The sequence below is a fragment of the Pinus tabuliformis genome, chromosome 9 (assembly GCF_031772625.1).
Source record: "Pinus tabuliformis cultivar Carrire ecotype Pingquan chromosome 9, CPIR1, whole genome shotgun sequence".
Classification (NCBI taxonomy): Eukaryota; Viridiplantae; Streptophyta; class Pinopsida; order Pinales; family Pinaceae; genus Pinus; species Pinus tabuliformis.
The window spans coordinates 1,066,488,939-1,066,503,793 of NC_142307.1; the positions used below are offsets into that span (position 1 = coordinate 1,066,488,939).

General features: G+C 42.3%; 1 protein-coding gene across 1 annotated transcript in view; it reads left to right on the plus strand.

Moving 5' to 3' along the window:
* The window catches only part of LOC149152435 (CDK5RAP3 protein homolog), a 275,534-nt gene that overhangs the window by 156,468 nt on the left and 104,211 nt on the right, over positions 1-14,855 (plus strand). Inside the window, exon 8 of the mRNA XM_089439307.1 lies at positions 10,093-10,301. Within this exon, the coding sequence (XP_089295433.1) occupies positions 10,093-10,301 (209 nt within the window). The remainder of the gene's footprint in view (positions 1-10,092; positions 10,302-14,855) is intronic.

Below are 14,855 nucleotides of genomic sequence, written 5' to 3' on the forward strand. Positions count from 1 at the left end.
GAAAAGTGGAAACAGAAAACCATTTCATTTTAGAATGTGAGGCCTTCAAAGACAACAGGGAAAGTTATGCAGATACGCTGGCAGCTAGCTCTTGGGATAATCTATTTAACGAGGGGTTTGTCGAGAAGATGGGAGCATTTATTGTGAAGCTTCACAAAAAAAGGGCCGAATACATCAAGCAGATGAAGAAGCAACCTGTCCCATAGGCTATCTTTAGCCTCGTGGATGTTAAAATAATTTCTTTCTTTCTTTCTAGGTAGATTGGCCCAGATTCTTCCCACTTAGTTGTTGGCTTGTGAAGGCCAAAGGTCGCCCTTCCTGCATTAAGACCGCCCCAGTACCCGTACTCGAAGCATCACATTCAATGACAAAAGATTTGGTGAAGTCCGGTAGTGCTAAGACTGGAGTGGAACACATGGCATTTTTGAGAGCTGTAAATGCCTGTTGTGCGTCCTCATTCCAGAAGAATGAATTTTTCTTCAGGAGTTGAGTGAGGGGCTTCGCTATGCGACCATAATTGCGGACAAATTTGCGATAATAGCCTGTGAGACCCAAAAATCCTCTCAGGCTCTTCAAGGTCTTAGGTTGAGGCCAATCCTGCATTGCCTAGATCTTTTTGGGGTCCACCTTGACACCTTCACGCCCCACAATGTGGCCCAAATACTCAACTTCTTCCATGCCAAACGAACACTTGGATATCTTAACAAATAATTTATGCTTGCGGAGCAGTTGCAAGAGTAGATCTACATGCTGAAGATGTGCGGCCCAAGTGCAACTATAGATGAGGATGTCATCGAAGAAGACAAGGACGAATTTCCTGAGATATGGTTTGAGAAGGTGGTTCATAGGGCTTTGAAAAGTAGATGGGGCATTACAAAGACCGAATGGCATGACCCGGAACTCATAATGGCCTTCATGAGTTCGGAGAGCAGTCTTTGGAATGTCGACTTCCTTCATGCGAATTTGGTGGTAGCCTGAGCGAAGATCCAGCTTAGTGAAGAATTGAGCCCCATTGAGTTCATCCAGCAAATCATCAACCACCGGGATGGGAAATTTGTCTTTGACTGTCAACTTATTGAGGGCCCTGAAGTCTGGACACATCCGCCACTCCCCATCTTTCTTGAGCACCATGACCACCGGTGATGAATAAGGACTAATGCTGGGACGAATGACACATGCTTCCAAAAGTTCCTTGATTATTTTTTCTATTTCATTCTTTTGGGTGAACGGATATCTGTATGGGCGCACATTTGGGGGTTGGGCCCCTAGAACCAAGGTGATGCTATGATCATGTTCCCCTCTCGACGGTGGAAGCTCATGAGGCTTGTCAAAGACCGACAGATGGTTATTTAAAATCTGTTGCATCTTAGGATGAATCGGCAGAGACTGGGTTTCGACTGCCTGGATGGCATTAAATTGAGCTATAACTCCATGATGGCCCTTTTTAAGCAATTTTTCCATCCTATGCGAGCTGATGATAGAGGGAGCTCCCGCTTGGAGTCCACGGAGGGTATGTGTGGAGTTGTTCTGCTTAAAACTCATATATAATTCCTGGAAATCCATTGTGATTGACCCAAGAGTGCGAAGCCATTCAGCACCGAGGACAATGTCGCACCCTCCCATGTGTATGGCAAACATGTGGGTCTTCAACTGATAATCCCCCGTTTGAAGTTTGACATTTTCACAACGGCCTTCACATTTCATTGTGCCCCCATCCGCAATTTGGACTTGCTCGTACAAAACAATGCATTGCTTCCGCGACTTTTTGATGGATGAAATTATGTGTACTTCCACTATCAATCAAGACTACTACTGGGCGATGTTTAATAAAACCTCTGATTTTGAGAGTTTGAGGTGAAGAAATCCTTGCCAAAGCATGGAACGAAATAATTGGTTCGTCAGGGACATTGTCCTTTTGGTTGTCCTCTTCTACCGCCTCATGTTCCTCTAGTGGTGGATCTTCCTCCGATGAGCTGTAATCAGTGGCATAAATTTGAAAAAATTTGGGCTCCTTGCATTTATGACCTGGGGAGTATTTTTCATCACAGTAGTAACATAATCCTTGCTTTCTTCTTTCGGCCATTTCTGCAGGTGACACCTTTTGAACCTTAAGTGTTTTAGTCGTGTTGTGAGCCTGTGGGGGGCGACCCTTAGCGGTGAAATATGGGCGACTGTACTGGGCTGCTAATGCACGTTCCACGTTACGAGCTACCTTGCAAGCCTCCGTCCATGTGGGAGGGTGGTGCAGTAGGACGTGGGCTTTTATGGCTTCTTTAAGACCGCTGATAAAACATTCCGTGTAGAACACATCCGAGAGACCCCTAGTGCGGAAGGCTAAGGCTTCAAAGGTTGTAACATATTCATCCACTGTGCCAGTCTGTTGGAGCTTAGTAAGACGACCCAAAAAAGAAGATTCCTGGTCAAAGCGTTCTGTAAGAGCTGTTTTGAAGGTGGTCCAAGTCACAAAAGTTCCATTGCAACGTTGATGCTATTCCCACCATTGCCACCTTTCATTGTCCAAGTACATGCTCGCCACCATAAGCTGAGTCTCATTATCTAAGATGTTATTCAGATTGAAATACTGCTCCATTTGTGCTATCCATGCGGCCGGGTGAGAACCATCAAATTTATGCATATCCAACTTGGGAGGTCGCGGGCGGGATTGTTGGTGGGGGCCCCAGAGGTGAAGAGAGTGGCTAGACTCCCCCTCACTGTGTCCATTGCCAATATACACCTCCTCGTGGGCTTCCTCCTTGCCCTTCGGGATAATGCTAGTTAGTCTGTCAAGCTGAATTTGGAGGGATTGCAAGGATTGTTCAAGTTTGTCCATTCTCTCATTGGCCATAGCTTGAGCTCTAGTTTCTACCATGCACCGACCTGATGTTCTTGAAATTTGGGACCGCCGAATTTTTTTTTTCACTAAGAATTGAATGGTACCACCATCCTCAGCTCGTTGTCCTAATTCTGATGGGCTAGATCACCAATAAGCGCCCCGGGAGATCTCAGACTCCTAACGGAGTTTTACCCCTTAGGAATACTACAGTAGCCGAATCCTCAAAAATGTCAACGCTGCCAAAAGTCCTGCGAAAATCATGCCCCGGTATAGGAACCCCACACAACTACTCAGATCCGGTGTATCTGAGAGATCTGAATGGCGGATCGGATAGCTCTGAGTGGCGGAACAGATTGCTGCTGCGGATTTGATGGATCTAATAGATCAGAATGGCTGGTCTGCTAACTCGGAACTGTGGGATTGATGTCTGCTGCTGCTGCACCCCTTTGCGCGAGCGGATCTGGCAGAGATGATGCGTGATCCCAAGATAGAAAAGGGAACTATGGTCTCGAGGAGTGTCAGGTGCTACAGATCGCAATATACATAAGTGTTTGATAGTAGTACTCGGCCCAACATTTCAGGGCTCTAACTAAGGAGGATCAACCGTACCCTTAGCTGTACAACCCGACTACCCTATCGTATGGGCGAGTAATCTATCCGAGTGCTGTTCTTGGTGTACTATAGCAGCAAGACGAACGACGGTTTATCTATGGCGAGGTTGCAGAGGAGCTAAGGGGCTTCCGATATACCCAAAAGGTACTTGGAAGACAGTCCGTACGCGGTTCTGTCTAATGCGCTACTACTCGAAGGGGTACCCACAAGGGTTACAAGGGAGTCCAACAAGCGTGACCACCTCTTGTATTTCCTGTGTGCATGCCTCCCCAAATCCGCAAGTTTATGCGCTCAACGACAGATCCCGTGGTTTAAAGACGCCGGAACACGTCTCTAGCCAAAATTTTTTTTGCTAAGAAATGGAGATCCCACCGACCCTGGAAAGTGCTCTGATACCACTTGTTATGCTCTTAACCTGCAAAAAGACACCCAAATACAGAATATGCGAAGAAAGATACCCAGAACATAGAATAGTGAGAGACAACAACAAATATTTTATTATTCAGAAAGCAATGTTCACTGGCCTCTTCGAGGGGGCAACCTCTAATAGAGCAGAGCTCGATTAAAAAATAAGACACGATGCTCCTTGCAGGGAGTCTCTATCCTTTATATATGACTCATACATGCAATACCATGGATCAATACCATGGGTTTTATTAATACCATCTATCTAATACCATGGCCCATTTGCAACTAACTGTGGTCCCGTCATTAATTGCGGGTTAACCACTTAGAATTATTAATATGGGCTTTATTGACTCTTTACTATGACTCGATCCCACGACATAAATAAGGGGGTTAGGGTGGGACCCTAACACAAACAACTCACTTAAGAGCTTTTGCAACCATGCAGCTTCACATGAGATCATACTCGTAGTTATGTATTCGGTCTCGGCAGTGCTTATAACAACCGACTTCTGCTTCCTGCCCATCCATGATATCGAAGCAGAATCCAAAGAGAACCAGCACTGAGAAGTGCTCTAGTGATCCTCCACACTGCCTACCCAGTGAGCATTTGAATAATCATGCAGTTTCATATTTCTGGCAGTGTATCTCAATCCATGAGAGATTGTGCCCTGAAGATATCTCAGAAGATTCTTGGCACCAATCCAGTGAGGCTCAACCAAATATGAGCTCACCATGTTAACTGCAAAACATATGTCCGGAGGGAAGTTCACCAAGAACATCAACGCGAATGAGTTTATGAAACTTAGAGGCATTTCCCAAATCTGGTCCGACATCAATACCATATAACTTCTGAAAGTTAAGATCCTCGAGGTAGCCACAGGCTTGCAGTTTATCATTCCACATCCGGAATCCAACTCCCTCTTACTTCTGCAAATGAGAGGGTCTGCAATGTGCACCTATCAGAAATAGGTCGTCCTCATAAGGTGCCAGTATGAGAGGTCTATCATCCACAACCTTCGGGTAATGGTTTGGGTCGGTTTCACTCCTAGTGAATCTCAGCTTCATCAGACAGCTATCAATCCTCTCATACTACGCCCGGGGTGTTTTGCTTCAAGCCATAGAGGGCTTTCTTCCACTTGTATACATGAGATTCCTGATCATGAATCTCAAACTCCTCGGGTTGTTCCAAACCTGTGGACTTGTTGCATGAGGGGAATGGTCCCCTTATAAGGTTTTCCTTCAGTACATCTCAGACATGTACCTTCATGCTCTACTTGAATTCAGACATCCCTATCACCATTTGACTCACATCAGGTAGGGCCCCATAGGTAGACCTCCGGTGTTATAGATGCGATATGTCAATTGACATGATCCCTAATGGACCATCCTGCAACTTGATACAAATTGCCAACCCTAAACCCATGAGAAAAAGCATCTTTGAAAATTATATTTTTTAACACGTACCTTTCCATCGATGAATGCCACCCTGAAACCTTTGACTTCCATTTCCGAGATGGACACCAGGTTCTTCTTGCGATCAGGTACATAAAAGAGATTCTGTAAAAGAATCGAGTTACCCTTATTCAATTGAGAGTTAACGTTCCCTACACCCTTTCCGGGCTAGGTGGCATCGGCTCCAAGTATAATCCCATGATTGTTTCCATCTCTACCAAATTAGAGAGTGCACCCATCTATCTGATGAAGTGCCTTGAAGCACTACAATCTATAAGCCAGATTCCCAAAGAATCTAAAGGAGAGGGCCAATACAAGATAACACTTCTTTATCTTATTAGAAACAACATTTGATTCTTCATACCTGGGGTTCCTTGCTTTCTCTGAAGAGTCGGCCGTTTCCTTGATGACCTGCATTACCTGTCATTCCTCTGATCATTGAAGATGTCCCTACAATGATTGTTATCATCATCAAGTGATGTGTCCCTACCTCAGACACTCCTTCGCATAATGGCCGAACTAGTTATTTGCCTTTCCTTCCACCCTGAGATTCATTCGGTCTTCCAATGAAGTGATCTTTAGGTAGGCCATATTCCGCTGCGCCATTCTGATAATATTCTTTGCTTCGACTTCACCCTTGGTGAATTTGAAGAGGGATGAGGAATCCACTGATCCTTTTGTCCTTTCCCAACTGTCTTCGGTGATTGTTCTTTCACTCTTGCTTGGGCATTGTCTTCACCTCAGCCCCGAGACCATGTTAATTTTAGATATGTTCTATGCTTAGAGAAATTTATTTCAATTTTCATAGTTAGCTCAATACCTTTTCTAGATTAGCAATCACATCAGCATTAAAGTAAACTGCAGATAGAACATAAACATAAATCGCAGAAGACAAGCCAAGACAAGAGGACACAAGATGTGGCGCTAGCCAGGGACAAACCCCAATGTGGGGAAACCTTTGATCAATTCTTCTTATATGTTCTTCAATAGAGAGAGAGAGAGATAGTACGTTTACAACAGAAGTCAACACTTCGACTTATCTAGATAAGAGCATAGATCATCTCTAAGAAGATGATACATGAGATTAGTTGAAGACATGTTGCTTCAACTAATTCTCCAAGGTGACTCCACCTATCGTTGTGCTGCATTTCGTCATCATGCTGCACCTCACCGCGCTGCACCATGCTGCACCGATCATCACTATGCTGCATCTCATCACGCTTCAGCAATCATGACTGTACCCATCACTGTACTGCATTATGTGCCATTGCTGCACCATGTTGCCATCCTGACCTATGTGTTGGTTGCACCTTGCTTGCTTGTTGTCCCTTGCTTTCTTGTTGTCCTTAGCATGCTTGTTGTTGCATGCTAGTTGTCCCTTGCATGCTAGCTGTAACATTGCATGCTTGGTGTATTTGCTGCTAAGTACCATACAACTGTCCCAGTGTTAGTTAGCTGTCCCTTGCATGCTGCTTTCCTTTGGAGACAGATGCTCCTGCTGTTTTGGCAGTTCCCGGCAGTTCTGGCAGTTTCGGCTGTTCCCGACAATTCTGGTTGTTCCCGCTGTTCCTGGCAGTTTCGGTAGTCACGACAGTCCCGACAGTTCCGGCTTTTCCGGTAGTTCCTACAGTTTCGGCTTTTTCGGCAGTTCCTACAGTTCCGGCTTTTCCGACAATTTTGTCTTTTCCAGCAGTTCCGACTTTTCCAGCAGTTTCGGCTTTTTCGGCTTTTCCTGCTTTTCTGGCAGTTTCGGCTTTTCTAGCAGTTCCAGCTTTTTCGGCTTTTCCGACATTTCCTGCTTTTCTGGCTCTTCGGGCAGTTCTAGCAGTTCCGACAGTTCCGACTTTTTCGGCTTTTTCGGTTGTTCCGGATTTTTCGGCGATTACGGCAGTTTCGGCTTTTCTGGTAGTTCCGACTTTTCCGGCTTTTCGGGAAGTGCCAACTTTTCTAGCTTTTCCGGCATTTCCTGCTTTTCTGGCAGTTCCGGCTATTCCGGTAGTTCCAGCTTTCTGCCCTCTAGATCAGGGTAGCGTTATCCCTTAGGATCTCTCCTGCTACTAAAACCCAAAGAAAAGTAGAGAGAGGAAGAGATCCCAAGTGTGTGTTGAAATGACTTGAAGGCCACCTCTATTTATACTAAAATGTTGAGCATGTGGGGTTTATTTGGTTGCTGGCCGACCTTGACGAATTGTCTTATAACACAAATAAATTCATAACTGCATGAATACTTATCGGAATCGGATGATCTTTAGATCAATCTTACACCTCTCGATGAGAGGGATCCAAGAAAAATATGAGCTGCCATAAATAAGATGACCCACATGGAGTTTGGCCCTAGTTTCCAATTTTAACAAGGAAGCTCTTTAGTGAGTTGTTTGGACATGTGCTGGATACCACTGTGATCTTCTGTGACAACCAGAGTGGGATCCGATTATCAGAGAATCCCGTGTTTCATGATCGCGCCAAGCATATAGATATTAGGTACCACTTCATCCAGGATATGGTACAACGAGGAGCAATAAGGCTCCATCACATTGGGACTGATGAGCAGGTCGCCGATATTCTGACAAAGCCCCCGAGGAAGGTTAAATTCTTGGCCTTCCGAGAACGACTTGGAGTCATGGAGAGACCCTCTTATGAGGGTCCTGTATGAGATGGACATTGAACTCTGGGAGCTCAGGGGGGCTTGGGGTACTTCTTGGAGCAGTGAACAACCATAGGGTGAGTGGTTCAGCCTTCCCCTAGTTCTGTACAGGGTGAGTGGTTCAGCCTTCCCCTAGTGGTTTTTTGTGTACAGGGTGAGTGGCTCATCCTTCCCTTGTGATACCCCTTGACGACATGTGAGCAGGATGACTGGTTCATCCTTCTCCTGTCGAGACATCCTACCCATGCAGTCTGGGACTCATGGGAAGTACCTCTCATTTGGCAATGAGTAGGGAAATGAAGATAGGGACCATAGTATTACATTCTCGATCACTTCTTCTTCTTCACAGTTCAATAAAGCAGAGCAGAGCAACCATAGGGTGAGTGGTTCAGCCTTCCCCTAGTGGTTTGTTGTGTACACGGTGAGTGGTTCATCCTTCCCCTGTGATACCCCTTGGCGACATGTGAGCAGGACTAGTGGTTCATCCTTCTCCTGCCGAGACATCCTACCCATGCAATCTGGGACTCATGGGAAGTACCTCTCATCTAGTCAATGAGTAGGGAAATGAGGATAGGGACCATAGTACTACCGATGGATGCATCGTGTACTACCGTACTCCTTATGCTAGGATGTTTGATATTGATCTGGGATCAATGGGAACTGACTTCGGGTCAGTAAGAGTGGTATGAGACACTCTCTTTTGATTGGGACTGACTTTGGGTCAGTAGAAAATGGTACGATACATTCTCGATTACTTCTTCTTCTTCATAGTTCAACAGAGCAGAGCAGAGCAGTGTAGAGTAGTGCATGGATGGCAAAGATGGTACAGATTGGCAGATGGATTAGAAGATGGAGTTCTCCTTAGTTGAGAGGGAGTGTTAAAATTGGCAAGTAGGGCCAAACTCCACATGGGTCATCTTATTTATGACAGCTGATATTTTTTTAGATTCCTCTCTCGGAGAGGTGTAGGATTGATCTAAAAATCATCCGATTCTGACATGTGCAATTGAAGATATGAATTTATTTATATTATGGACAAATTGTCAAGATCGGCCAGCAAGCAAAACAGGCACACAAGCCCCCAATTCATCCTCAACGTTGCATATAAAAAGGAGGCCTCAAGTCACTTTCACCATCTCTCTCTCCACATGTGTGAACTAGGGTTTCTATTTGCTGCGTTGACTAGCGTTGACTGAGCTGCTGGGAGGCTGTTTGACTGCATTGACTTGTTTTGACTTCGGTTTGGGTGAGGAATCTCTGTCTAAGCAGGCCACAATTCTGGGCATGAAAATCGAGGAGTTTTGACCAGCATTGACTGTGGTTAGGGCTGACTGCAGGTTGTCTGTTTGACCAGACTTTGACTGGGCAGAATTAGACTGTTTTGAGGGCTGTTTCATCTTGCCGTTTGGAGGCCGAAGTTGACTGAAGTCGACCAAATCTGCCCTGTTAACCAGTGTTGACTTTTCTGAAATTGAAGTAAAATTGCTCCCAAGCATAGAACATACCATTGTTGCCTAAAATTAACATCTTTAGCTAGTGTTTTCCCTCTCAATTAAATTTTATTACCTTTTAAGTAAGAGTTAACTGTTTTTGCATATATTCATTGGTACATTTAGCCTTAATACATGTAACCAAGTCAATAGATGACTTTTGTAATCGATTCTAGATGTTAGATGACCTTATATGGACTATACTTGCTATATGGGGGCCATCATCATTTCAGCCATTGATCTATAAGAAGGGACATATGACATAAAAGTGGGAAAAATGTTACCAAGGAAGGAATGGGGAGCAGTCCTGCTTCAATCTTGAGATGGTGTATTAGATTGGTTTTAGGCTTGCTTACAACTTAAAGGAAGAAGCATTGACCTTGATATTGACGGACTTGTTTTATAGCTTGAGTATTTTTAAGAATTACTTCTGAAATTACACGTTTCAAAAAGATTTGTTGTTTTGTTCATTTGAGTAGGCAAGTTATCACCAGCATATTTACTGTGTTATAACTCTTGGTTTTATTTCTTTTTGTGTTCCCCGGCATATAATATTTATTGATAGATTGTAGTGTGTTTCGTATTAGCTCAATGTTGATTTTGTATTAATAAGTCCTGTTATTGATTTCTCTTTAATGGATTCCTGTGTATAGCTGAAGGCATTTTTGAATCAAAGATTAGTAGAGCTGGGGAGTCAGGAGACTTCATCTTTGCAACACCAGGTTCATGCAGTCGCTCCTCCAGTATTGCAACAATATGGTCCTGATTCTCTTTGCGCTATGTTATCTGATCTTTCGCAGGCGATATCTTTGGTTACAAACAGGAAGACACGTGATTTAATCATGATTCTTAATTCAAAGAGGTCAATTATTTTTATTTTGTTTTTTCTTTTAGGGAGATTCCCTAGGCACTCTTTTTCTTGGTATTATTGCCTGCAGTATTTGTGTGTGCCGTTTCCCAATTGTGTTCATTAATGGACAGTGGACACTAATATAATTTCATTTATATTGGCACATTCTATAGCCATGTTTAGTTAGTTATTTAAAAATATTGATAGAAGCGCAGCAACTCTGATATATGGGATATCCAAACACTTGAAATGAGATACCAAGTAACAAAATAAATTTGCAATGATCTCTCTGTGCCTGTGACACCCTTACCTCTCCCAATGGGCTTCTTCTATCAATATTTATTATTGTCTGTGATCTATTTAACTTTATATTTATCCTAACCTTACCAACATGGTCATCTTGAATTCTAAAGCTTTACATAGCTTTCTATGATAAGCATGAAAGTTTACTTTCCTGAAATTTTCTGGGAAAACATTTCCTTTTGTGTTATAGCTGTTTCCATAATAATATGCTAACTAATTATAAGATAAAATCCCTTGTTGAAATTGTTGAAACAAATTTGCAACTATCAAATGTCTTTCTAGTGTATCCTTTTTGCAATAAAACAGCTGCACACTAACATGCTTAGGCCCTACAACACAATAAAAAACCAGACCTGACATGTTAATTGTCATTTCAGGCAGACTATCATTTCCTTGTTTTTGTGCAAGTTCCAGCAAGGATAATATTAGGTCTTTACAAACAATTCTCATGCCTTACATGATTGAGGTTAATATGCAAAGCACTATAACCAGGCACTGACTGAGTTGTCCAATGCTTGCTGCTGTAGCAATTTCATGAGCAATAACATCCTATGCACTGGGTGAACTCAAAGTATTCTTAAATGCTCATAGTTATATTCTTCATTTGAGCATATGCGAAATTTGCTTTATTGTATAACTTTGTACTCATTGTTGATTTATTAGAACAGTTCTTCCTTTGACATATGGTAGAGTGTTATGAATATTAATAATTGATAATTAATAGTATACTGAAGAGGCATGTTTCTAAGGACATGACTGTTTGTGAAGGGGCACCCACCGAGGTATATATTCGGGATCCTCATTTGTAACCAGCCATATTCTCATTCATACATATCTATATCTATATATATATCCTCAATGGATATCTTCATATTCCAAGTGTTTTGGAGTATTTAACTTGTGAGTACAAACCTTATTCGTTAAATTGGTATCAGAGCTATTCGACCCTTTGGCCGCTCAACCACTGCACATAGCCAGTTTGATTCAGGCCTTTGGCCATCAACTCTTTGTCAAGTTTGTTTCCATTCAATTGAGGGTTATGTAAATTAGAATATCGTCAAAGAATACTAATACAAACTTCCTAAGATGTGGACGAAATAATTCGTTCATGGTTGCTTGAAACATTGCTTCACAATTATATAGGTTCTTTGGTTCTTTTCCTTTTAAAATACCATGGGCAATTACCATGGGTTGTTTCTAAAACCACGGGCTTCTTCTGTCAGACCTTTGGCCATTAAAAATAAGGCTACGGGCTTCATTTATGAGGCTATGGATCAAGCAAAGGAGCAAATAAAGAGGGCGTACAAGGATAAAGTGGCTAAGTATGGGCCCATTTGGGCAATCATTGATGAAAGGTGGAACAATCAACTCGATCACCCTATACATGCAGCTGGGTATTTTTTGAACCCACGGTATCATTATTAAGCTAAGGCGACAGGAGCTTTGAGGGGGGAGGTTAGAGATGGACTGATTGACTGCATTGATCACATGATCCCATTGGAGTGTGATCAGCTGGAGATACACTGACAGGTCACAACCTTCACAATGCCTCAGGTACCTTTGGGAAGACCCTAGCAAAGATTGCAAGGGAAACAGATGAGCCAGGTAAACAAAAATTGGATATAATTTGAAAGTTGGATATAATTTGTAATTTTGTTGAGCTAAATCAATACACTCCTATGTTTTTTGCAGCATAATGGTGGGAGGCTTTTGGTAGCCATTGTCCTGAATTGCAGAAGTTTGCAATTCGTATTTTGAGTCAAACTTGCAGTGCTACTGGGTGTGAGCGCAATTGGTCTGTCTTTGAGAGGATTCACACAAAGAAGAGAAACTGTTTGGATAAAAAACGGTTAAATGATCTAGTATATGTCCAATACAACCTCCGGCTCAGGCGCAACCAATTGCTGAACAAAAGACCTGATTCAGATCCTGTTGTGTTGGAAGACATTTTGATCCAACATTAGATTGGGTAGTGGAGAGTCATCCAATAGAGTTTGCTTCTGATGAGGATATGGATTATGAATTACAGATGATAGCATCACTCGAACATAATGTTCAGTTGAATGCATATCCTCATCCACTTGTATTAGCCTCAGCCTCACAGCTAGCAAGTCCTCCAGTTGCAGGCGCTTCCTCTGCTCAGCCATGACAGAAGCGTATATCTCGTCTATCTTAGCGTACAACTGCTGCACAGCCTGCTAGTGCTAACACTTCTACAGTTGCAGTTGGAGATGAAGATGAGGAGGAGCCATGGGGCCCCCTGTCTGACTCTGATGATGATCCAGAGATTGATCCACATGATCTTGGCTCCTCTGGCAGTAGCCAGTAGCACTGGTCACAGTTTACTTTTGTTATAGAGGCCATTTCTAGCCTCCTTGGTTATGTGTTTTTGTTTTGATCTCTATATCATGATCATGTATGTATTGGATAGCGCACTGGGTGCCATTTTGATATAATGGATATATTCATGAGCCTACTTTGATCATATGTTGTCTTCTATCTATATTCTAATGTTGTGTGTTTGGAAACATGAATGAAAATATTTAAAATTATGTTTTTTTATAAAAAAAATAAATATTTAATGTATTTTTTACAACAACCGAGTCATTGAAATCGAGCCGACCGAGTCGATATCGAGTCAGAGTCGGAGTCTACCCTCGGTCGAGTCGGAGTTTTAAAACATTGATCACTACCCCAGACTCTAAAATTGAAAGGACATACAAAGAAGGACAACGTTCTCATCGGCTCCGGTAGCACCCACAATTTTTTAGATGCAATTGTGGCAAAGAGATGCAACATTTTCTCATTTCCCTTACCTAACATGAAGGTGATGGTAGCTGACAGTAAGAAGATTGAAAAGGTAGGGAAATGCCATAAGGTAAAATTGCAGATACAAGACTTTAATTTAGAATCCCCGTTCTTCACTATACCATTAGGAGGAGTAGATGTTGTCTTAGGGATCCAATGGCAATGAAACCTAGGCACTTATTCAGCCAACCATCAAGTACAGTTCATAAGCTTTAACTGGGAAGGGCTAAGGTACAAGTTATACGGATTCCAAGCACCAGAGAATCAAATCGTATCGTCATCTCAGATGATGAAGATGATTCGAAAGGGAGCACCAACTTATGTAGTACAATGTCACCAATTAGAAATGTTATCTGCAAACATGATCAATGAAGAGTCACCAGAGATACAAGATATAATTCAGAAGCATGAAAAGGTATTCCAAGACCTGCCTATGAAAATGCCTCCTAACAGGGAAATTGAGCATACAATAGAAGTGAAAGTAGGGTCAGATCCCATCAACATCAAGCCGTATCGATATCCACATCACCAGAAGACGAAAATTGAGAGATTAATCCAAGACCTTTTAAAGTGTGGGATTATCTCAAAAAGCAAGAGTTCGTACGCTGCTCCAGTGGTATTGGTAAGGAAGAAAGATGGTTCATTCAGGCTATGCATTGACTATAGAGGATTAAACAAAATAACGATTAAAAACAAATTTCCAATCCTCTTTATCGACGAAATGTTGGATGAACTACATGGCGCAAAATACTTCTCAAAATTGGACTTAAGGTCAGGTTATTACCAAATCAGAATCAGGTTGGAAGACATAACAAAAGTGGCATTCCGAACACACAAAGGTCACTATGAATTTAAAGCAATGCCATTTGGGTTAACCAATGCACCAGGAATGTTCCAGGCCACTATGAACGAATTATTTCATCCATATCTTAGAAAGTTCGTATTAGTATTCTTTGATGATATTTTAATTTACAATAAAATTTTGAAGGAGCACTTACAACATCTGGATAAAGTTCTTACACTAATGAAAGAGTATCAGTTCTACACAAAAAAATCCAAATGCACCTTTGGAAAGGAAGAAGTAGAATACCTCGGACACATTATCTCCCATGAAGGCGTAAAAGTGGACCCTAATAAATTCAAAGCTATAAAGGAATGGACCAAACCGGTTAATATATCCAAGCTAAGAGGGATCTTAGGATTGAATGGATATTATCGAAGATTTATTAAAAATTATGCACATATAACTGCACCTTTGACAAACCTTTTAAAGAAGAATTCATTTGAATGGGATGAGGAAGCAGGAAAGTGTTTTGAAGAACTGAAAGAAGTTATGTCTAATGCCCCGATATTGGCAACTCCAGATTTATCTAAACCATTTATCACCGAGTGTGATGCTTCCGAATTCGGTGTTAATGCAAGAAGGGCATCCAATAGCTTTTGAAAGCAGGAAGC